We start from the raw sequence: 23885 nt of genomic DNA on the forward strand, positions 1-23885 counted from the left end.
AAGGCATTCTTTTTGTCTTACATTGAGACAAGCGGAAAGAAGGAAAGGAGGAGGCAGGGGGCATGAGGTAAGGTGAAGATGAGGCTGTGGGCAGAGACAGATCCCAGCTCCAACGAGCCGGAAGAGGGAGGGTGAAATCAACTGGGAATGGAAGATAGCCTGGACTTGCCCACTCGGCTTTGTTATCTCATATTTCTATAAACAGCTTTTTCACATAACATTCCCAGCCTTTAGACTAAATTTTAGGCAGAGCAGAAGCAGAGAGCATCAGAACACTTCGAAGTGATCAGAGACGTAATGGCTTCACCAGAAGCCCTCACAGTTCACATTCACTCTGCATCTGGCCCTCTTTTCTTGACTCTCGCCCCGCTGAGTGTTATCAGGACTGTAAAAGGCTTTCGGTTCACTATCCTCAGTTGCTCTGTGAGAACCCAGGCACTCAGGCTTTTTCTATTCTTGGGGTGGTGTGGTGATCATCTTTATATCTTTGCTAATACTTGTTCTTGTAAGAGCTGGAAAGGAAAAGCCAGTGTTGTTCCAAGACATCTGGCTCCCCTAGACAAAGGAGATGCCGTCCTTTCCCATTCTGTGAAAAAAGGGTAACTGGACTAATAGTTCATGCTTTCTTCGACACTGGCAATGGGACAGCATCCTTTCCCACAGCTTAGGGGAACAGCTGTACAATACACAGCTCCCGCCTGTAGCACCTTGGTGCCACCTCCCATCATCGAGGTGATCACCTCATCCTGCCTAATGGTAGGGCTTGACTCTGGGTAGCACACCTGTCTGCTTCTTTAGCCAACATGCATGTATGATGACATTTTCAAATATCACTGAAAACATCTTGACTAGAATTTCTGCATAATTCTGCACAACACTAGCAGTTCTTATGCCATCTATTTATCTTCTCCATCACTGGCGCAGGTAAGGCTAAGACTTCTAGGCATCATGTCAGCAGTGATTTGAACCTGTGTCAAATCCCAAAACCCAACACTTTAGCCACTGACTGCACCGGCAGTGGACATGAAAGCTGCTTGTGGAATAGTGGGGGGGGGGGGGGGGGGGGGATGTTCTAGCAAGAGCTACTGGGCTGTACAAAAGGGCCTTGCTAACCAGCTTCTTTCCTGCTGATTATGCTTCAGATGAACCTTAAGGCCATATGCAAGTCTCCAGCAGTACCCATAGTGTATATTTGATTACAGTTCAAATAACAGCAATTAGCAGCAGCACCATCTATGCATGCATTTAAGCTCTGGTCATTTCCCTCGTACTTTCAGAGTGTTCCAGCTCTGCTGCAGGCTCAAGCATGGTGGACCAGTCTCTCCCAACAGTGACTGAAGATGTGGCCTTTTGGCAAATTTAAGCCCAATCACACACACCTGGCTTTATCTGGACTTAGCTTCCTGTATCCAACTTGTATGTCTCAATCCAGGAATTGTCCCTTGGTTTTGTAGATGCCACGAATGTAAACCCGCTTCACAGAGGCTGCTTGCTTAAGAACAAAAGCCCCCGTTTGTTTGCAGAAGTGCTGGATGTGTGCCCTTTCCCTACTGTAAACAGGACCTTCTCTAATGGTTCAGGCAGAGTCCACCAACATCTGCTGGTGCTGAGGGCTAATTCCTAGTATTTTTACAGAGACTTCTGCACCAGGGATAGGGAATTGAATAGGATTTATCCAACATGTATGATGTTAGCCATTCATTAGCCAATGTGTAACGTGTGAAGCAGATACACAGGTGGCCACTTCCCTTGGAGTGAAAGTATTAAAGGTTGGCTCAGTGCACAGATGTGCCACTTTCTTTAGCAGAATATATCAAAGGGAGCGTAACCTATTGATTGCTCCTTGCAAGTGGCAAAGTGTTCAGGGTAATGAAGCTTCCCTGATTTGCTATGGAAACCATGTTGATTCTTTTACTTGCTTTAAACTGGTGTAGCACACATAGATACCAAATAACTATGTTAAATAACATTTTGGAGAAACAGATACATTTGAAAAACAATGACAACTATGCTAAGTTGTATCCTTTAGTGAACCTTTGAATAAAATAGGGGTTTGGAAACTGACTTTTTGAGTGGATTTAGTTATGGGACAGTGTTGGCTTGTTGATTTCAGTAGAAACAACGGTTGTACGTTCACCACTGGTCAGCAAGACTGCATGCAGATTGCCTCCCATCGTTTTTGCTCTCTTGTATGTTGCTCAGGGGATTCTTCTCTGGTGTAGAATTCATAGTCTACACATCTTAGGGTGCAAACCTATGCAAGTTTAGGCACAGCTGGCTCTTGAATAGTGGGAGTTTAGGCCTCTAATTCTCCAAAAAAGATAGGTCAAGATAGCTTAGTAAGCAAGAGGGAATAGCACGAACTATTTGTATTACAGCATTATATATGTATGTAAAATACTGCTGTTATTTAGTTTTATCAACTTCACCACCATTGTTTTATCATAGCAGGCGGGTAATACGTAGCAATCCAGAGTTCGTTCAGAGAGAGATGCAACACCTTAGGGCTCAAAATATTTTAAGAGGAATAGCTTCCGGAAAGATAAGAAAAATGCCAACAGGGTTGGTGCCAGTGTTTTTAAATATTCATAAAGTAAGAAGCCAAGCTCAGTTGGCTCTTTTATGAAACACCATTGTGTTAATATTATCAGTTTTATATGCACTACCAAGTTTATTTCAACAATTCTGGATTTAAACAGGTGAAGCTGTATTTAAAATAACTATGCGTTTTCAGAAATATATATCCTTTCCTGACAAAAAAGGAAGTGGGTGTTTTTGTGTCACATGCAGTTAGCAGCAGCCAGTATAAAATATTTTAGTTTTAGGCTGATTTGCACAGCAAAAGTCTCTATTTTTTAACTGGAGTGTTGAACTGGACTTTGTTCAAAGCTGGTGCAAATCTATTTTAAAGCAATTCTGCATGTATTCAAGCCAGACTTTTGCTCACATGTAGCAGGTAGACCGCACAATTGAAATTAGCAGTTCTGTCTCAGAGAACTACAGAAATGACTTACTCAAGCTCCACTACCACAACATCCTGCCCAGGAAGTGCTATAGTGATGTTTATCCAAATAGAAGCTACCTAGGAAGCTCATTTTCAGAAACGGGCTCTTGCTTCTGGCCTGTTTTGTTCCCATCGCTTGCAGTGCAGCGCAGGTTCTCACTGGAGACACCCCAGGTTGCTCAGACAGTATGGTCCGATTTGGTAACCATGCAACACCTAGGAAAACCAAAAGCACTGTGCTGCGTTTTCTGCTACAATGCAGGCGTGCATGAGAGTGTGCCATAGGTAATGAACTTAGGCCGGCAGATGAGACTTGAGGCTGTTGGAAGGACTTAGGGCCACAACAGAACCTGTGATGGTGTAGTGGCAGACTACAGAAGCCTTAAGAGAAAGCTGGTGCCTCAGGAAACACACTAGTCCTCACTCTTTGACCTCAATTTCCGCCTTCTTCTCAAGCATCGCATACTTGGAGCCCTGACCCAACCCTGCAGAAGAGCAGTGGAATATTATTATTATTATTATTATTATTATTATTATTATTATTATTATTATTACATTTCTAACATTTCTATAATATGCTGCTGGAGAGGGAGCATTGGCTTAGTCTGGTCTAACATGGAAGTCAAGCACCATTACAGACATTTCCTGCTCCCAGTAAGGACACCATCGCAGCTTAATGGGTCAAGCAATATAAATCCTTCCTGTCTCACCTACTAATCCACTCATCCTGGCAGTCCAGATTCTATGACTTCTCAGTCTTGTTTAAGTGAGGCTTTAGCATGGGCTAAAAGACAGAACCACGCTTCAGTACCAGGGCGCATACTTTTGTCTCAAGTTCAGAGCCTGGCATCTCTAGCTTTAGAGGGACCTGGCACAAAGTGACGTGAAGGACTTCTGTCTGAGGCTCTAAAGAACCACTGCCACTCAGAATAGATAATACTGCGCGAAATGGACAAAGTGACCCGGTATAAGGCCACTTCCTATGTTGTTAAGCTGATTTCCAGCTTTTCATGGCCAAGTTTGAAAAGTTCAGAGTCCTTGCTATAGTTCCCTGCGACTTTTCAGTGCTAGAAAAGGGCAGGTATATAATGCGGATCCTAGACAATGATCTAGACAGTGATCACGAAGCAGAGGCAAGAGAGAGGTAAAATGATGTTGGTGCTTTGCTATTTACTCAAACATGTTACCTTGTGATCTGTTTATTTTTGAGAGGTGACACTTTACATTACAGATGAAAATGGAAAATTGGAGGGAAACTGTTGCTTGATAACGGAGTCTGTTATCTTGAGTTAAAACATTTCTGGCCTCTCTTTCTCTAGCAGGATTATGTTTATATTTTTTCTCCATTAGCATATTTTATTTTGTTCATTTTATTTTATTTTTTATTTTGTTTGTTTTATTTTATTTTATTTTACTTTTTTTTTCTTTTTCTGAAACAGGAAGAGAAAATCCATTCTGGAGAGACTCTTCTTCATGTAAGTGTTACTTATGCTTGTTAATGCAAATAGCAAAATATTAGCAGTGCAACCCAAATGCTCAGAATCCAAATGTTTTCCATTTGCTCATAGAAAGAGAATAAACTTCTTGCAGAATGTAAGCTACAGTTATGCAGCAATGAGCACTTAACAATTTACCGTGATTTGTTGTTTGTTGTTGTTGATATTATGCTTATGGGAATATGCTGTTCTAGCTTTTGCCATCATAGAGGCCTTGATCCTGCACTTGCAGATTTAGGATGAGGGCTAGAATTGCACATGCAGTTGGAGCTGCTGGTTATCTACTTCCTCTTGGAACAACTTCCCTTTGCCCTTGTCTGCAGTGATTTGTGATCAGAAAATGTGCACAGATCACCACTTGCTGGATCAGTGCTTTGTCTTGCATTCGCTCTTGGTAAGAAAGTGAAGTGGGGTTCCTGCTTTGCTGTTCTACAGAACTGAAACTGAGACAGAGCCCTTTGCCCCAGTCTAGCCATAACTGACAATAGCAGCAACAACAGTAACAACAACTTCTGACTTGAGTCTCTAGGCTGATAGAGCATCAGCTTCATACAACCATATTGGTAAGTGCTGTTGCCCCCATTTTAGAAACAGAAGGTGTGGAAGAGCCATTAAGGCGGTAGTCTGTAAGTACACTTACATCTGTAAGCTCCAGTAAACTCAGTGAGACATATTCCTCAGTAGACGTGCAGATGCTTGTGCTGAAAGGCTGCAATCCTAAGTACTCTTGCAAGAAAGTAAGTCCTACTGACCTCGGTGGGACTTATTTCTGAGTAAACATGCTTTGAATTGCAATGTAAGTGGTTCATCCAAAGCCATAGAACAACTCAGTGTAAGAGCTTCGTGTAGTTTTCCCTGCTGCCAGTCCTATGGTAAAATTCGCTTTGTTTTTCTTGGATTCTACTACAAATAATCCAAGTCACTAGTTGCAGAGTTGTGTGCATGTTTATGTAGGTTTGTGGCCTCAGGTAGTATTTATATTTCAGGCTCTTTCTGCGATCCCTTGCACTGCTTGTAAACAGCCTTGAAGATAAGTGTAAATATTTACCAGCCACCAGGCCCAGCCCAAATGCAGAAGCAAGAGCCAGTCTCCTGATGCATGTGTCGTGGCAGGGCATTGCGGTGCTGCTTAAGGTCTGGCAGATTGTTCATGTCGACGGAGCAGTGCCTCACCCTGAGCGGATTAGCAAGAGTCCAACCACAAGGTTGTGCTAGAGAGCTAGTTCCAGCAGCTCTCAGTGGTTCATGTGGCCTTTGCATTTTACTTTTTATAACTGAAACACCAAGCTATGCTAAATAGTCTTTCTCTATTAAAGCTTTTTTTACCCCTCTCTTCAATCAGAAAAACTCCCAGAGCAGCTCACAGATCAAAAATAATAAAAAAGGCAGCCCCTGCTTTTTTACCAGCTGAAAGAAAATAGCACAGAAGGAAAAAGAAATGGGAAACAGAGGAAAAAGTGATGTTGTTTTTTTAACGCACTGCCCTTAGACTTGGCTTGCTTTGGATGATAGGAAAGAGCACCTTTAAGTGATCCTGCACCCACGGGGGTTCTGGCCTCCCCATCCTTTAAACAATAATTGCCACATCTCAGTAGAGGGGTTTTGAATTTCCCTTCAGATTCCAAAGGCTTTCAGCATGCGTCATGGATGCCAAGGAGCCCTTAGGCACACTGAACTAATTGCACAGTTTTGTGGACCATCGCCTTTGTGTTCGGAAGCTCATAAATGTGTACATTCTAGAAAGACAGAGCTTCATGTAGTTCTAAGTATATTTTGAAAATACAGTGTTACAAATATTGCTTTGAAAATGTCAATGTGCTTGGAGAGGAAAACTATGGCATTGTTTTGTGGTATGGCGTTTGTTTTACATCACATTCTGGGCATACACTGTGCCTAACTTTGATGGAAAGCCCTGGGACAGTAGCACTGGGCAAATGTCTAGTAAAATAAAGCACTTCTATTTTTAAAATTTAACTATAATTCTAATAACTAGCTCAAATGTAGCAAAAATCTATGTGGTAACATGTGTCTTTGCTGAACTATTAGCCGAACTTTTAGAAGAAAAGGAGTGTGTACAGTGTACCCTCTACACATAATTATTTCTCAGTACATCCATTTGTACAGGCAAATTTGTTTGCAAATTTCCCTTTCTTTTAACCCTATTCTCCTTTTAAAATAGGACAATTTGTGCAGGGAGCTGCAAAACATTATGATGGGAGAGGAGGTGCCAAAGACATTTCTCCTTTTGCAACGGATTCCCCTCCCAGCTCTCCCAGTGTGTAGAGGAGATAGCAGTCCCTTGTCTCTTGAGAAATACAGTCAGTCATACCACAGGCAAGGGCAACTCTTCCCAAACTGGTCCCCTCCAGATGTGTTGGACTAAAGCTCCTGTAGTCCCCAGCCTGCATGGAGGTTGCAGGGAATTGTAGTCTGCCCCATATGGCGGACACCATGTTGAGGAAGGTTGTTGCAGGCCAACCAGACAACCTGGCTCACTAAGCCAAACTAAAGAAATGGACCGCACACACCCTTTTTGTGCTATTTCCTGTGAGTGTGGTGCTCCGTTCATTTGCATGTGCCATCTTCTGGCTGGCAGCATGAATAGGGGCCCACTGGTTCCAACTGATTGACCTCATGGAGATAGTGTGCGAATTGACCCTCTCCCTGCCAGCACTTGATCTAAGGTCGTTGTAGCCTGGTACAGCTGATAGCCTGGATGGCAAATAGCACTGTGAAGGGAGTGAGTGACCAGAGGCTGGATAATGGGCCTCGAGGCAGAGGAATGAGGGGAAAAGGACGTTCTGTCCACCCGTGGTTCCTTGCTCAGTATCTGTGGTCCATAGCAGTTGTCAAGGATTGTACTCGGGGAGCCAGCAGCACTTCTCTGTGCACTACACACATAGGAACACATTTCCAGTGTGTTGCCCTTATCTAGCAATCACGGCATGTACATCAGTTGGAAGAGAAGGGGTCAGGGGATTCCTAGTGCAGCTGCTGTCCTTCACTGGCTGATGGAAACCGTCACACTGCTTCCACCCTGGTTGGCTCACTCAGTTCCCTGATGGAGTATTCCAGAATGCAGCTAGTTGAAAGCCCTCCGACTGTGCACCCTTCCAGCATCATGGGTGGATAGGTGTGTTAGCAGAATCATTCCCCTTTTGTCCTTGCACTGCCCTCTGAGCCACTATTGCCACTGAGCCATTAAAGGATGGGCCAGTGCTCTTGTTTCTTTGCTGAGTGTGAAGCCTGGAGGATGGAAAAGATGGGGGAGAACCATTCTTTCTCCCCAGCCATCCTGAAACTGGCTCACTTTGTGCAGGAGGAGAGGGTATCCTCTGGTCCAGGTTAGCAGCAGTAAAACCCTCTCTGTGCTGCCTGCATGGCAAGGGCTAGCTTCTGTGAGCAGACTGTCCCCAAAAGAGCAGGCGACCGCAGGAAAGCAGGTGGAAAGATAACATGGGACCTCAGGTGGTTGGTCACGCTGGGTGTTCTGATATACCACCTCAGAAAGTGCATGGCCTGTCCGCATGGCTGCTGGGATCAAGAGACAAATTTCTGAATGGCCTTATGTGAGATGTATTTTTATAATGGTCTCAATGCCTGTGCTGGACTGGGGGTATGCTCTGTGTGGCTTGGTGACAACGCTGACCAAGCTTTGGAGTTAATTCCTACAGAAGGGCCCCGAACAAAATTGTTTTGTTTCTTTTAAGCACGCACTCACTCCTCTCCAGACCTCAAAGACTTGACTGGAGGCTGTGGATGTGCATCGTCACTGTCCCAGCTACCTTGAGATAAGGCACCCTAGCTCATCCCACAGACATGAGCTCTTGGAACCTGGAGGTGCCAAGAGCCCAGTCATATCCTCATGGCATTTTCAACTATTTTCGAGCCCAGTCATATCCTCAGACTATTTAAACTAAAATAGCAAAAGTTTCCTCTTCTTACAATTGGATTATGGCCTGCGGGAGATGGGTCTGGGGGAATGTCCAGCCTTTCGCTTGTAAGTACTTGTTCACCTGCAAGGCAGAGAGAGGGTGGGTTTGCATGATCAGGGAGGCAAAATAAGCCATGGTGGTTTATTGTCTTTGCCTGCTCATGCCTGATATGCATAATTGTTCTTGCTGAGTGAAGGTAGTTGTGATATCTGAACCCAGTGAGAGTGTGCGGATGGGGTGGTATGCAAACCACCCTGAAACAAGCCATGGGTTTGGGGGTTTCCAAAACACTCCATCCAGCCGCACTCAGTGGGTCTGGATATCACACCAACCTGCTTCCTGTGATAGCAATTATGCTAACTAGGTGGGCTCACAACAGGCATATGAGGGAAGGAAATAAATCACTATGACTTATTTGCATCTGTGATTGGGTGAGCCCAGTTGCAAAGGAGATACATAAGCATCCAGATATACAACTAAGTGAGGGCACCGCTGCTTGTCTGTCCTGTATCGCTTTCAGTTGAATTCCCATAATTAAATACATTGGAATATGCATTGGGTGTACATGGAAGTGAGTATATGAAAGCAATACAAAGCATATGGGCAGCAGTTGCATTTGGATGTTTATTGGGATGTACATGCTGGTAACACATCGCCACCACCACAACTCTGCAAATTCTTTGCACTGTCTACACGTAGGAAAAGGGAGTGGGGCAAAGCAAAACAGTACAAAACTAGAACCAATGCATGCAAAAATAATGAAAGGTCTCCACTGCACACATGTTTATTCTATATATTTATAAATTCTGGGCTCCATACTGCACATACAATATGAGCCCTTACTGCTTGCTGTGTCAGACAGCAGACAGTCATACAGCATATGGAAACTAAAATGGTACATCTTTTCTGCATTCTTATAACCTGGGATGGCAAACTTTGGGTGTAAAATTTTCTCTCTGCTCATAATTCCATTAATGTAGGTAGCATAGTACTCTGATTTGTGAATATAGATTTTAAGAAGGGAGCTCCAGAGAGTTGAACAGGGAGTATTGTCAAATATGTTAACATGTTTCATGTTTTGTACATTATTTTGGAAAGCTATTCAGTTTTTAGGATTATTATTATATGATGCTGATTTTACCTTACAAAACAAACTCTTCTTTGGCAATGTTAATTTTGAGGAAGTAATGTATAGCTCTTTAACAGAAATGTTTCTAAAAGCAGTTGTGGCCCTGTTTCCCAAAAATAATGGAAATGGATTATTTCCATCTCAGAGATTGATGTTCTCAGTATTGTATCTTCAAGTATAGTGAAACATAAGGAATATTTTAGTAAAAACGCCTTGGGGGAAGAAAACTAGATTTTTCATTGCCATCTCCAGTCTCGTTTGTAACTGTGATGCTAAGAAGGTACCATCTTCCTGTGATCATTTTCCGACAAATACTACCATCATTCATTACTTTCTATCAGCGCCTCACCCTATGGAGGAACCAGCACTGCCCATCCACATTGAGGAGGGGACAGAAGTTCCAACTGGTGAGTGCAGCGAAGGTGGGGTGCTTGTGCAGTGGGGGGGAGGCATGTCGGTACATGGAACTTGATGCCTCATTTGTGTTTACCCATTTGTTATTCAGAATTCTAGGAATGTTATCTGCAAGCGTTTAAAATATCGTTCTGTTTTCTTAAAACATGCTATGCTGGCAGTGCCAGTACTCACCTGGTCGGTGGAAAGGTTGCACCTTGATCCTCCATCCACTATGCTTCTGTGACACACTAACATATCAATACATCCAGAATTGCTGGCTCTCAGAGTTTTATTACCATTCTGTTTTGGAGCATTTTTATTCCGTCCTTAATAAATGTAAGAATTTCTGTCCAGGGATACAAAGAACAGATACATTCCAGAAAAACTTATGGATAGACTCTGATAGATTCGAGGGGAGTTTAGGAATGGCCAGCTTCCTTGGATTTGCTCACAATATTTAAAAACAATCCTGCCAAGAGTACATGACTTTCTTGGCTAAATTTAACAAATTGCTTCTATTCTATTTTCTGGAAACTTAATCTGCTATAATGGATTGCTGTGTAGGGACACCAGAAGAGAGTAAAAACCATAAATTACTGAAAGAGAAAAGGTGAATGGGAAGAAGCTATTCATACTGTCAGATCAAGGGGGTACAGCTCTTCCTCAAGTTTACTTCGTGCTTCTCCATGCTACTGTGGATCTTCCTTGCCTCAGGATGCTGCCTGCTCCCCTCACGTCCGTGTGTGTGTCGTTATGGGCATAGAGCCACTAACTGCGGAGGTGGTATGGGGCTTAATCACCTGTAGGTGCTGTGACCTACCCTACCTCTTGAGTTTTTTGAAAGTGTATGGAGGGTCTTTGCATTCGAATAGCATAACATAAGCAGAAGGCATGTGATGGAATGAGCTTGTTCAAACCAGGGGGATTTCCCCTCCTTGTAGAGGTCACAATTGACATTTGGAACGTGCTGCTATTTAGCTTAGCAGAACGAAATGGACAGAAATTGTGATCTTGAATATGTCTTGGATAGCTCCAGAAGCAGGATCCTTTGGCAAGAAGAAGCACATACTTCAAAAGCCTAGCTTCAGGTGCAGGTGCAACTGTTTTATAAGTTGAAAAAGTATATTTCCACCTTTCTTTCAAGCTAAGCAGAGATGATGCTTCTTCCGGGGGGCTGGGGGGGGGGGGGGCCTTCCATACAGAATGGCAGCAGGGGACAAAGCGTTTGCAAAGAGTCATAAAAGTTGACCTCTTCTCATGCTTTTTTCACTTGTGCCCTTACATTCCCTGCGTGAATCCAAGTCTTCTTTTCTCTCCCTCTCCTCCACAAGGTCCAGTGGGTGGAGGCTGCCATAGTGGGAGGGCCCAATTCTGGGGCCTTCCCAGTGAGAGAGGCCACATCCACCCTGCTCCTGAAACACTCCATTTCAGGGCCTAACTCCTACAGCCACTGGTAAAAATTTTGCCTATGGACATATCCAGAGGTGTACCGGAGACCTCTTTCTTATGTGTCCCATTCCACCTCCCCACTGGTGGAGCTCTTGTCCACCAGGAAGGTACACCCGCAACGTCCATCCCCAGTTAGACGCTGCAGCAGCCTGGAAAGGACTGCCTTTAATACAGTGTACTTTGTTTTCAGCATGTCCTCTGCTGTGTGAAGCCAGAGCTGATGCCTTAGCAGCTGCTTCGTAGATGTGCAGCTGCAGCATTGTTTCATTTGAGGCATTCATGGGACTGAAGATTCCTGACAAGCTGTTCATTGCAACTTTGCCTCCTTATACCTTTGAAGCAGTAGCAAAACTTGGTTAAAAAGAGAGAAAGTGTGTGTGAGAGAACACCCAAATCCTCCCAAAACTGCTAAAAAAGAGCAGGGTGAATAATTTGACCTTGCTATATAATTTTTGAGACTCAGTTCTCAGTCTTATTGTCACATTCATTAATATTTTTCCTAAAAGGCGGTATTTCATCATTTTGAAATGAATCACACTATTTTAGTATTCTGCATTTCAGTCCAAATGAAACCTGCGTTCAAAAAATTTCAAAAGATTAGGTGGAAATAGGGGGAAAATAGCCAAAAATGCAGCTCTTGAAATTTCCCTATCTCTTCTTGCCTTTAAATTCTTCGTTGCTCATTTCCCAGAAACTGATTTGTACATTAATGTCAAAAGCAGAAAGCTGAGGTTCTCACCTCATCAAAATGACTGGAAATTACAAATAGAGGACAAACAATAAATAACATTAGACATGTGATAAAAATGAGAGCCAGCAAAATAACTGCCTGCATACAAATTACCTACACTTCTTTTAAAGTTACAGTAGAACATACTGCTACATTTGTATGGGTGTATTTATAGCACTTAACTCCCTTAAAAGGGAATGATTTTTGCCCACTTTTTCACAAACTGTAAGCAGATGATACACTTTTTTGTTTTAGTGTTTGAAATTTCAGAGATCTGTAATTATTTTATTACATGACAAAGAGCGTGCTTCCTATTTCATTTAATTTCATTAATGTTTATCATTCTCATCACTAATCTGTTTTATCTAATGTGATCCAATATCAAAGAATCTGGATCTATTTCAAATTCGTTATTATATCTTATTGAATAAGATTAATTTGTTTTAGATCTGGGTTAATTATACTGGAGTCAGATTAAAATAAAGGATTAAAACTATTAAAATAAGGATTCTTAAAATTCAAAATTTTAAATAGCATCTTTGGCTCCTTAATAGCAACAACAAAATATGAAAAATCAGTAGTGACTTGGACTGTTGTTTCCATGACCATATATACCCACATACACTATTCATTATTTCCTTGACTTGTAAACAAACTGAAAAATTCAGGTTTACTTTTATAATGTGCCCTTTCAATTTTTCTTTTCTTTCTAGTGCTTTGTTTCTATAAAAGATATTGCTGTGACAAATGTAGCTTATTTTCCTATAGGGTTTTCCTTTTTTAAAGAGTAAACATTTTCCACATGGTCAAAATTTAATTTTTGCTCAAGGTAAAACAATAGGAATCCAAAATACAAACTATATGTACTGATGGCCAAATGACTAATACTTTGTATCTGTAACTTTTGTTAGGACTGGTTGATATGGATGCTCTTTGAGTTAATTGTATGGCTCTGCATGCATCTGGAGTGCAAAATGCTTGTGTGCAATTAACACAAACTAAATACAAATAATGATGTCAAAATTATTGCCTGAAATCACGTGGCGCTAATAGACAAGATGACATACTGAAGTATTTTCTTCCCTTTGTTAGGATGAACCTCTATGGGTTTTGATGATAGCATAGGATAAGTTCTCTTTTTATACAATAATGTACAGAGCATGATATGCAAAAGTGGGTTGCATGCTTGCTTTCTGTAAATAAGTGCAATTAATAGGATTCCAGTCAAAACCAGACCCCTTCCTCCCTCACACACAAACCTATTCTTCCTACTGTCAAGGGTTTGTTGGCAATACCATGCTGAAGACAAATCTCTTCTTTCAAAAACAAAGTTATAACCACATAGTCTTTGGACGAGGATTAGGATGATGCATTTAAATGGCGTTAAATATTGCTGGATTCAATGTGAACCCAATTCACTGCAGCTGCCTGTCTGATATTCAGTGATTCATATGAAATACCTGAAAGTGTATCCACCATGGGATTTATTTATTTATTTATTTATTTATTTATTTATTACATTTGCTTCCCCATGACATCATGGAGTTCCTTGGTGATCTCCTCTGCTAGTATTGACCAGATCCAGACCTGCATAGCTTCAGCAAGGTGGCTGCCTTGCAAGAGATGTCCAGGAGATCTGCAGCTGTATAGGTGCTAACTTCCTTCCAGTGACAGTATATCTATGCTACTGCTGTTCTTCCTTTCCGGAGGCATTGTTGACACTTGCCTCTCTTCCCTAGCCTTCCCTAACACTCATCTTTTGTCTCTCCTGGCCTGTAGTAGTACTTCTCTACCTTGATTCCAGTGCCATTCCTGGCTTCTCCCGCGAGTATCATGGCTTTCTCCACGTGAAGTTTCACAAGCGCTAACTGTTTGAGACTCTAATGTGTGTACAGAAATGCAGTTCCTAGGATTTTGTTTGGAAAGGGTTTAATCTCAAGGGTGCAGCAAAACCATCTAGATATGCAGTGCAGCCATATTCTCATGCACTATGCTAGCAGTTCTAGAACATTCTGGACTGACTGTATGAAGTCATTATGCTGTTATCAAGCAGGAATGAAGTGGTTGCTGAGATAGGAAACTTGAGGGGAAAGGAAGACAAGCAGAGAAGTTGCAGGTCCCATGCCATCCCAAATGCTGCTTTTGCCTATTGGTGATTTAAAGCTAGCTAAAGCTTGGGTAGTAGTAGCCATTATAACTTGTTGTGGTGATCGTGATCTTCCATCACGTCATCTGCAATTTATAGTAGCCATATGAATGAATGCCTTCCAACATGTCCTGTCCTTCGCAGCCCTGCTCAGCTCTTGTAGACTCACATTGTAACTTACATCTTGCTAAAGCTACATCTTTTGTCTCTCCTGGCCTTAAATGGTACTTACACAGAGAAACAGTTTTCCTTGCTGACTTGTTTTTCTGTGAATGGTAGGTGAGGTGATGGATCCCGGTTGAGTGTATGAAGATGGATTCCCTGACTCAGACCAGTGTTGTCTGTTTTGACTAACAGCAACTCTCCAGGGTCTCAGATTATGTTCTCTCCACGTATAGCCTTCCTGGCCATATGAGATCTTTACTGCCTCCTGAAATGCCAAGCAATAGAGCCCAGGCAAAGCATGTGTACTTTTCCACTGTGCTTCAGTTATATTTCTTGTTTAGGACTGATCTTACTATCCGTGCCACACTAGAATCCCATTCTACACCAATGTGCTGATGGCTTTTCTTCACAGAGACACTGTTGTAGATATCTAGGTTTGACTTGGATAGAATAGGAAATTAGTGTCTAAAACAGGGATGAGGAATTTATTGATCTCCAGATGTTTTAGCCTGTAATCCCCATTGTCCCTTACCATTGGCTACTGTAGCTAGGGCTGCTCAGAGTCATAGGCCAAAACATTTGGAAGACCACAAGTCCTTCACTCCTGGTCTGGAGTAACCTTCATCTAGTACATTAAGAATAAAACAAGGTGCATGTTTAGGGCTGAAAGCATTTTAGGCCTACTTCTGATTTCTTTCTGTTTTTATTAGTTCAGAGATAGGAGTGAAGGGGACATGGAGATTTCTCCTCTGGCCTTCTCAGTGAGACCAAAATAATTCTGAGCAATGTTGTAGCATGGCATTATTGCCATGCAAAGTTGGCTCAAGATATGGATGGGAAAGTGCTTGAAGAACAAATCAGTTTGGCCTGCACTGATGTAGGGGTAATAGATTTAAATAAACAGAAACAGAAGACACGTAGGTGAACTCCTGGCATCATATATGCAGAGCGCTGGTAAATGCTTGTCTTCTTTATATCCAGGGGTGCATGTGGCCATTTGCCTTGTCCTTTGTTGCCTTCCAAGTTACCAGGTTGCCATACTTCATAAAGTTTTTTTATAAGTTCTTTTGCTCAATTTAAGTCAGTGAGGGAGAAATCCATATGCTTCAGCAGGTGGGCTATTAAAATAATTTGAGAGACAGTTGCATGTGGATTTATTTGCAGGAGTGCAGTCTCTAGAGGAGAACAGTATACCGAGCAAAGGGTGTGTCCGTTGACAGTGTGTTCACATACAGTGTTCCCTATAAATTACACTTGCTCGGGTACAATTAAGTTTGCATTGCACAGTAAAATTTGCACTTCTACATCTGAAGTGATGATTTAATCAAAGCAGTAGTGTATCAAGGAAAAACAGCAGTAAGTCTTTCTGCATCATTGTCAATCATTAGGCTTTTAGCTAACACGCCCCAGGGTGTGTATTGAGAGCTGAATTTAGTTTGTTGTGAACAAAAACGATCTTTAACGGTGCCATTTCTCCCACTGCTCAGTACATACAGCAGGATGTAACAGCTTCCATCCCCTCATCTGTATTCCATGGATGCCTGCCACCGTTGCTTTCCTGACCATTTAGTTTATGGAAGCAGAGCAAGTCTTACTTCCTACAGAGTGTTGTTCTTTAGATTCTGGAGAGCCAGGAAAGAGAAGCCAAGATTAAGAGATGCCTGTTACTGGGGCAACATCTGACAGCAAACATCTTCCAAACTCTCTTGCATTATAGCTATTACTTCAAATGTTACATAAGACGGAACCAATTTACCTGGTGAATTTTGTCTCTCCTTCATGATCTCATGTTCTGCCCATGTTTTGGATTTCAACTTCCAGAAAGACAATCCAGCATGATTAATAGTCAGGAATTCTGAGAATTGTATACCGAAACATCAGAAGGGGACCAGGTTGAGGAAGGGGGCGATAGAGTATAAGAATCTAAGAGATCCTAGCTAATCTCAGATACTGGATTAGTTCCCATGTTGTATGACATTTTATATCAACACTTCCATGGATACATAGAGCTAACAAGCATAACTCTGAAGTCAGTGCTTGTGCATACATGAGAAATAGTGGTGACATGAGCCATCTTTGCTCTCCAGGAGCAATATAATTCAAGAGTGTACTTTGTACTTTGTATTCACTTGTACTTTGTAATATCATCTGCTCATTGTAGAGCAGTACGTGGTGAAAAATAAAACGATTAAGCAGAAGACTTATGAAATTACAAGTGACAATTTGGCAAAAAGGAGCTTTAAGATAAGCAAGGTAAGAAAACAAACAGATTTTTTATGAGCAGCAAAATAAAAAAAAAACCAGTTTATGATATATCAGGAAAGAGCATGTCCTTTAGTACATTTGTTAATATGTATGAAATTAACATTTATGTGCTTGGTTTAAAGCTCTAGATCCCAAAAATAGTTAGGAAGAATAGCAGATTGCCAGCAGATTTCTTAAAGTTCTCCTTTCCTTGTTCTTATGTGTGTTATCTTTTCCTAAAACATTGTCAAGCAAACAATAGCTTCAACCTTAAACTATGTTTTAGTATTGCACAATGACTCTCAGTCTCATGTACTTCTTGCGCTCCCAGGAGATCAGAACTTTTTGTTTTTTTTTTTAACCAATTACAGTTTAGTGTTATGGCTGAAACTGGACAAATAGTTATTGGAACAAACCACCTTCAAACATTCATTTATGACATTGGTTTGCTTCAGTAAACTACAGTTTATGATTTGGACATAACATAAAACAGTTGTTAATTGAAATTGAAAGTTAAAATTTCAAATCTTCTCCCAGCCATGCTCAAGTCACTGTAAAACTAAGCGTCAGATTCTGAATGAGGCTGTGGTATTCTTCCAGTTAAGCCCTTGACCAAAATTATGGATTGTATTTCCTTAAGTTATAACATTCCATCCTTTGGATCACACGGGCTTCCACTGTGATTTCCCCTGGCCCTCAAGTTATCCTTCCTCTCAGTGCAGTGCAACTCTGAATGTATTGACTATCTGGATATGAGTTCTTTTCTGTGTGCACATGACTGCATATCAATTCATTTGCACAGTTAATGATGTAGGATGGCATTATTGAGTAGAAGAAATCTGTTGCATTTCACATTGAGGTACACATGGCTTTTCTATGCATGGGGCTTACTTTATTTTAGCTTAGTTCTAATAGCTCCATAGAGAGACCAGGAATTACTTTTGAGTTAAAATCTGCAAATTTCCTATTTAACAGAACATTTCAGGCATATGATTGACAGCTTAGTAAGGTGCTGCTAGATAGTTTGCCTAGAGTCTAGAAAGAGGGATGGTGGCTACATTTGTTTGAAGAGCCAAGAGAGACACAGACATATTTAATGGATTATGTAATAGTTCCATTGTAGACTATCTGTGAATCTTGGAAAACTGCTTTTCTTTTTATGGAATTGACTTGGATTTCCACCAGTAAAAACATCAACACAATTTGACCTGGAAATCCTTATTTTTTCTTTTGGAAAGAACATTCATTTGGCTGCATTCAAATTTGTTATAAATGGTAGCTTTGGCACTTTGTTCAGCTATCTCAATGTTTTGGCCCAAGCCCTTGTTTTCTGAAAATAAGGTAGACATATGTCTCCCAGAAGTTGGCACATGTTTCAAAAGTGGAAGTGCTCAGTCATTTATTCTCCATAAATTTAAGTTATATATAAATACAGAGTCTCTGTCTTTGGGATACTTTGTTCACTGTTGAATGATATTGAAAAAATATCTCTGGTTTGGAAAATGCCTTCCAAATATATATTAGTTCAGTGATTGTTATCTCCTAAAAGGCATTGTTGTTTCACTCGGTGGAATAAAAATGCAGGAAATTAAACACAGCTCCTATTAATGCTCAGGACAATGCCTTTCATTAAGCAAGTGCTGTTTTCTTGGAATTTTCCTCAATACTACAGTATCTCATACTGCCTCCTTTTAATCTTCTCTTGGCATTTCTTGCAACTTCTAATGACTATGGGTGGGTCATAGAGCAATGTTTGAGATATGAGTGCCATAAAATTTGCATTTTTGGAAGGTCATTGATGTCATAAGCTAGAATTATGATACTGTTCACTGTGAACATTATGGGGTGATATGTACCATGAGCTACAAAAGCACTGATAAAACATCAGAGTTCTTGGAACTGGACAATCAAAAGCAATAATCGCCTTTAAAACTCCAGCATACCTTGGTTACATTATGAAATCTCATAGTAACCATATAAGGGTTTGATTAACCCTGTTCTAAGCCCTAGTTGGTGAAAGGAGCTTGCATTGTCTGCCTATGGTTAAGCAAATAACTGTTCTCATTATACACGAAGGAAAGAATATCTGGAAAGAATGAAATCAGTCCTGCTTTTAACCAAGACTGTGCAAATGTTGCTCACTTAACCCAGATTTGGGCATTAATCCTGAAAATGATGAAGTCACTATGAGGTGCCTGATTCAGTAATCGGCCATTATGCTCCCAAAGTTTTGTTGTAGTTATAACATGCCATCCGGTTGTCTCTGACTTACGGTGACCCTATGAACGAACGCGTCCCAGAATGTCCTGCCTTGGACAGCCCTGCTGAGCTCTTGTAAACTCAAGCCTGTGGCTTCCTTGATGGAATCGATCTGTCACACATTTGGTCCTCTTGCTCTCCCTTATTTCCCAGCACAGTGGGAAGTCCCATAGAGTGATTGGAAATTAATCTGATCGATTAGTAGCCTTTAAGTGATTCCTGCATGAACATTGCAAAGGGATACTTGCACCCATTATAAAGTGTTGGGGGCATTGAAGGGGCAGAATCAGCCTTGGTTTTGTCATGGTGCAGATTTTCCTACCTATATATGTTTGGTCATCTAAGAGCATTATGCCTTGTTCAGAGAGTTTCCTCAAAAGTGGAGGGAGGCAGGTTGGATTTGTCACAGGATGTCTCTATGGGTGAGACAAAGGCTTCTTTCTGTCAGTACAGTACAGCCAAAGAGACCTCTCAAAGTCCTGCAGCTCCAGGGCTGGAGTTGGGACGTGCCGCACTGGAGAGTCAGGGGCTATTGACCTGCTGAGTGAATTTGTGAAGGCTTGTAGCCTCCACTGGGGAGAACAAAATCAATTGCTTGCACACATTTTAAAAAAAGTACATAGTAGTGTCCAGAAACTTTAACTAATATTGCCTGCTATCTTCCTTACATGATCAAAACCATGAACTATCACATTCTGTGGTATTTCAGATTTAATTGGTTAAAAAAATGAACATGGGGATCCAATCCTACTAATATGTGAAAGCAATCTTTAAAGAGAAAGTTTGATAGGTATACTTAATGTTACGTAGTGTATTGGGGAGATTCATTGTCTAATATGGCAGCCTGGCACTGCTGTGTTGCATAACATCACAGATACCATATGAAACCAGACTTAGAGCAAGCTGGCCAGCCTTGCACTGCTGCTGTTTGCTGACACCCCTGTTGCTTATTGTTAAGCTTTCTTTACGTACAAAGAGGTTAGTTTAAAATGCCTTTCTCCTTCTCCCGTATTTCTCAAGATAATTATGTTTAAGACATTTTGAACTGTGTCTTAATGCTGGCTTTAAAATATGTAACTAAGACACTGAGGAACTAAAGCAAATTCTGAATTGCTCTTCCCACTTCAGCTTGATTTATGGAAAGATTTTCATCTGGTGGTACATGGATATAGAACTCTCTTGGAATCATATTTTAGTTACCGATTTCCTGCTGAGCTAATGCCAGCCTTACTTTCAGGTTATTGCTATACAAGTGAAATCTGTTTATAGATCAGAACACAGCAAATTAATTCCAGGCTTCCATTGCAATAATATGAGGTATGTTTTTGTAGTGACACATTTAGAAACCAAGTAGGCAATGGCTGCAGCTCCGAATATATGTCCTGGTTTACATAAGTATGATGAAAATGTCAGATATTTTCCATAAAAAAACACAGTTGTAAAGATAAAGAGGCTTAATGTATTCTTTGTGTCATCAGATGATTTAGGCAAGGATTTGATAGTTCTATCATTAAGGTTAGATTGAAGTGTTTACCAGATAAATTACTTTCTATCAATGTTCTATTTTAACCATTCTAGATCTTAAAGCTGTTGCCCCGTCCAGCAGCTTTCTCCCACATATGATGGGGTTGTTCACTCAGGGTCATTCTGCAGGATGGAAAAACAAAGGCAGATCTGTTCTATAACTTTGCACGTACTCAGTCCAGTGTAGGATCTTCCTGTGGTTGGAAAAAATTAGTGTGTTCAACACAAACGAGGAGAGTGGATTCACTGCTCTGTCTGCAAATGGCACAAGCATGCCTCTTCAGCAGTGAGCATAACCTTGGGCAGGGTATGCGTATCCATTTGCAACCATGTGGGAGTGCTTTCTTCTGCACTCCATTGCAAAATGCTGCACCTTCCACAGCCATCACTTAAGGCTATGATTATATCAGTGCTTTTAGTGCATGAAAGGCTGCATGAAGTGTGTGTGTGTGTGTGTGTGTGTGTGTGCGTTTATCTTACCTTTTATATTTACTGCCTACAACGTATACATAAAAGAATATTGGGTATATGAAGTCAATTCATATGGTATTGCTTTTATATATACATGCAACTTACATGGAGAGAGCAGTATTTATGAGCCAGGGTGACCTTTGAAGGTTTGGTTTGCTATGGGGTTTGAACGAAGCAAGTCGTGTCGCTGGTGATTTCATTAACGAGTAAGTCATTGGAAAGCAGTGCGATTCTATTGTGCATCACAGTGACTCAGACCTATTTATTTTGAAATCTAAGTGAGATTCTGAAATGGCAGTGGAGTGAGGTGGGGGTGTATGTCAGAACTCAACTGAGCAGAAACATTTATTTATGCAGGCTTTGGGGTTTTTTAAAAAAATTAGTAGCCTAAAAATAGAAATACAGAAATAAACTGCTGTTTTAGATGCTTCCACTTGTTAGGGTAAATCAAAATGTGAGAACATTTCACTTTTAACAGGACCTCTGTGATAACCCTCTTTGCAGATCGCTAGTATTTCAGCCTGTGAAGCATGCAAAGTGCAGACTTGGAACAGAGATTGGGGCAGAGAAAAGAGAAAGATGAAGACATAGAGGGCAGATTTTGTACCCTAGCCAGGTCTCATTTAGATGTACAGCTGGCAGATGCAAAACTCTGAGCACAGTGCCGAAGTGAGATCTACTAGGTACCTCAACAGGAGAGCCCTGATAAAAATTGGTGTATAGCTGCAAGTGCAGAGCGCTTGGAAATCTGGGATTGCTCCCTGAGAGCGGGAAGGACATTCAAGGATATGCCAGAAATCTGGATGTGTTCTAGGCATTTCCCATCACCATCCCCTTCCGACATGCATTGCTTTAATCACCTTCACTGCTTCCATTCCACTCACCCCAGAGCACATACCCCTTCCCTCTCCCCAGAAGCTATCAGTCTCCTTGCTGCTGTTCCCCGCTTCTTACCTATTTTGCACCTTTAGCCCATGCACTGCTATTTACCCAGGGAAAGGTTAGCAATCAGCATAACAGAGACACCGAAGGCGTATTTGAGTACCAAACTCTCCTCCTGAGACTCCTTCCATGGTTTGTCTGAATGCTGGCCCTCAGGGAGAGAGGGGAAGCAACTGCAGTACTGCAGGGGCAGACACCAGATGCTCAGAGTTCGCACGCCCTTTCCATACCGAGAAATAGACCCCAAGGCCTTCCAACAGTTCCAGTTCCTGCCACAGTGCATAGCAAGCTGCATTGCACTTGTTTTCTGCTTTGTAACATTCCTGAGGACTGCCCAGGTGACAGAGGTGCTGCATCTTCTCTCCTACAATGAACCTTAGTGAGTCTAATGCTGTCATGAGCACAACAAATTGGGGCAAGACAACTGCCTTTCCAACCTGGAATGCTAAACTCATATTGTGAAAACACGAGGAGTTCAGGAGGCATTGATATACGTCTTACCCATTTGTGGAGTCAGACATGACTAACCACTAGCTGCATCCTTCCCGTGCATGTATATTTCCATACCAGCTTGAAGAAGCTGATGTCTGTGAGGGAAACTTTGCTCAGCTATCAGTTTTGCATATTGCTTGCCAAGGTGGTTCATAAATGGAGGGATCTGTCGAGCTAGCAACCCTGTTTATAAAACTTGTGCTGTAATTTATTTCTAGAAAACAAAAACATGGCAACAAAGGAGAAGCTGCAGTGTCTAAAAGATTTCCACAAGGACATTCTGAAACCTTCTCCTGGCAAGAGCCCTGGGACACGGCCTGAGGATGAGGCAGAGGGAAAACCGCCGCAGCGTGAAAAGTGGGCGAGCAAGATTGACTTTCTGTTGTCTGTGGCTGGAGGGTTTATCGGATTAGGCAATGTTTGGAGATTTCCGTATCTCTGCTATAAAAATGGCGGGGGTGAGTATTGTCATTGCATTCATAATCTGGAGGGGTCATGGGAAAACTGGGCTCTTCTGAATAGGACTGTGATCAAATTTTAAAAACAGTTTAGAGCACAATCCGTGTGCACATTTAGATGGAAAATGGTGCTATAACTCCCAGCATTGCCCAGCCAGTAGGGCGGATGGCTAGTGAATGATGGCAATTGTAGCCCATTTTTTCTGTCTAAACAGAATTTTTACACCTTTAAAGTGTTACTGAGTGAAAGCACAGCTAAGTAAATCATTAGCTAGTTATAGTTAGAACACAATAGCATTTATTTTTATTGGGGATATAACAGCAAGTATATGAAATACAAATACATTAATTATTTCAAATACATTTGTCAGATACAAAAAAACAGATATTACAAAGTAGAAAAGCATTCATATACATGCTACATTGATAACAATATTCTATCTAAAACCCAGTATTCAGTCAAAAGAATACTATTTCTTTTGTTACTGTTTCTCATCTATTAATCTGAAAGTAGGAGGTCATTTGTGTAATATTTTAAGAATCTGATTAATAATCTTTCCTCTCAGGCAACGCTTTCAGAACATGCTGATAGAAGAACATGGGAGGGATTTCCTAGAGATTTATAGACCACCATCAGCAGCTGCTTTGTTTTTGCTTTTTTAAATTACTATTATTTATTTCATTCAGTCATAAAATACTTCTAATTTCCCATTTGTGTTTTTTCTACAGGTGCATTTCTTATACCTTATTTCATTTTTCTGTTTGGGGGAGGTCTTCCTGTGTTTTTCCTGGAGGTGGCACTAGGACAATATACCTCTGAAGGAGGAATTACATGCTGGGAAAAGATCTGCCCCATTTTCACCGGTTAGTTCTTTTCCTCCTCTGTTCTGGTTACAAGTCAGTTCGCAGGATTGTTGCAGTTCTGACCTCTGGGTTATGCAGAGAGGGGACAAGGCTGTGCACAGATGGCCGGCTGTATTCTCACTGACTCATGTCACAGGTTTTATCCTCAGCTGTGGTGGTGTCCTGGGCACACCCCTTTATT

General features: G+C 41.4%; 1 protein-coding gene across 5 annotated transcripts in view; it reads left to right on the forward strand.

Annotated features, from left to right (window-relative positions):
• Positions 1 to 23885, forward strand: part of SLC6A6 (solute carrier family 6 member 6) — a 65018-nt gene that overhangs the window by 5607 nt on the left and 35526 nt on the right. For 3 of the 5 annotated variants that reach the window (XM_044451557.1, XM_044451556.1, XM_044451560.1), the window contains 4 exons: positions 4444 to 4479; positions 9906 to 9971; positions 22601 to 22840; positions 23570 to 23704. In XM_044451557.1, coding sequence (XP_044307492.1) covers positions 9917 to 9971; positions 22601 to 22840; positions 23570 to 23704 — 430 coding nt within the window. In that variant the 5' untranslated portion in view covers positions 4444 to 4479; positions 9906 to 9916. The remainder of the gene's footprint in view (positions 1 to 4443; positions 4480 to 9905; positions 9972 to 22600; positions 22841 to 23569; positions 23705 to 23885) is intronic. The other 2 variants (XM_044451558.1, XM_044451559.1) reach the window with 2 other exon arrangements.

This window comes from Varanus komodoensis, unplaced genomic scaffold, assembly GCF_004798865.1.
Source record: "Varanus komodoensis strain SLA01 unplaced genomic scaffold, ASM479886v1 scaffold6_2, whole genome shotgun sequence".
In the NCBI taxonomy this organism is placed as follows: domain Eukaryota; kingdom Metazoa; phylum Chordata; class Lepidosauria; order Squamata; family Varanidae; genus Varanus; species Varanus komodoensis.